Source organism: Egretta garzetta, unplaced genomic scaffold, assembly GCF_000687185.1.
Source record: "Egretta garzetta isolate BGI_Z169 unplaced genomic scaffold, ASM68718v1 scaffold359, whole genome shotgun sequence".
NCBI lineage: Eukaryota > Metazoa > Chordata > Aves > Pelecaniformes > Ardeidae > Egretta > Egretta garzetta.
The window spans coordinates 81,533-82,630 of record NW_009260795.1 but is presented as its reverse complement, the minus strand read 5'-3'; the positions used below and the strand labels follow the sequence as shown (position 1 = coordinate 82,630).

General features: G+C 60.6%; 1 protein-coding gene across 1 annotated transcript in view; it reads left to right on the top strand.

Annotated features, from left to right (window-relative positions):
- The first annotated feature begins 6 nt into the window (after window positions 1-6).
- LOC104133359 (integrin alpha-10) overlaps window positions 7-1,098 on the top strand; it is a 20,037-nt gene continuing 18,945 nt past the window's right edge. The window contains exon 1 of the mRNA XM_035902117.1: window positions 7-1,098. This exon is cut by the window's right edge and continues 356 nt beyond it. Coding sequence (XP_035758010.1) covers window positions 80-1,098 — 1,019 coding nt within the window. The 5' untranslated portion in view covers window positions 7-79.

The following is a 1,098-nucleotide window of genomic DNA, read 5'->3' as shown; positions in this document are numbered from 1 at the left end:
TGGCCTCCCCAGTGGCCTGCGTCACCTCGACCTCTCCTACAACAAGCTGCAGGAGATCACAGCCGGCGACTTCACCAGCATGACCCAGCTATGGCACTTGGACCTGAGCTACAACAACATCTCCTGCATCGCGCCAGATGCCTTCCCCTCCAACCCCTTCCTGGAGCATCTCCAGCTCTTCAACAACTCCCTCAAACACATCCCGGCGCCGGCCTTGCAACCGTTGGTCAACCTCCGTTGGCTGGACATGTCCAACAACCTCTACCTCAGCGCGGCGTTGGACGGTGTCTTCGGCAGGCTGCGGCGGTTGCAGGAGCTGTCGCTGGGGGGGCCGCTGCTGCAGAACATCTCCCGGGGGGACTTTGCCGTCTTGAAGGACACGGCGCTGCAGAAGTTCGCCATCAAGTCGGCTTCCAGCCTGTGGTGCTACGAAGCCGGGGCTTTCTCATGGCTCAACACCACGGAGCTGTGGTGCGACATAGCCTTGGACAAGAGCGCGGCAGCTCTGCCGATGATGCTGCGGGACCTGCGGGGCAAACCCCTCAACTGCCTGCGCTTCCGTAACCTCTTTGAGTTCACCTACTACACCGGCGATGCCGACCCTTTTGCCGGCTTTGGCGCGGTGCCGATCCCCAAGTTGGTCTTCTACCGGGGCAAGTTCAATGAGAACCTCCTCCGCTTGGCCCTGCTCAACGTCCAACGCTCCCGCATCCGCGAGTTGGCGCTGGTGGCCATTGACTTTGCCCGCTCGCCACAGTGGAACAGCTCTGGCGCGGGGGTGGCCGCCCCACGGCTTGACCACCTCTTGCTGCAGGACATCAGCAACCCTGACATCCTGCGTTTCGACTGGACCTTCACCTGGTTGAGTGGTGTGACCACCCTCTCCATCATCAATGTCAACTTCAACTACGTCCCCTGTGACGCTTGGGGCGAGATGCGCAACGTGGAGGCCTTGAACATCTCCAGTAACCGTCTACGAGATGGTTATATATACAACCAGCTTTGCCACTACCAGGGAGTCATGCCCAAGCTGGAGAGCTTCGTCTTGGCCAACAACCAGCTCCTGAGCCTGGCTGTGGTGGCCGCCTTGACGCAGAC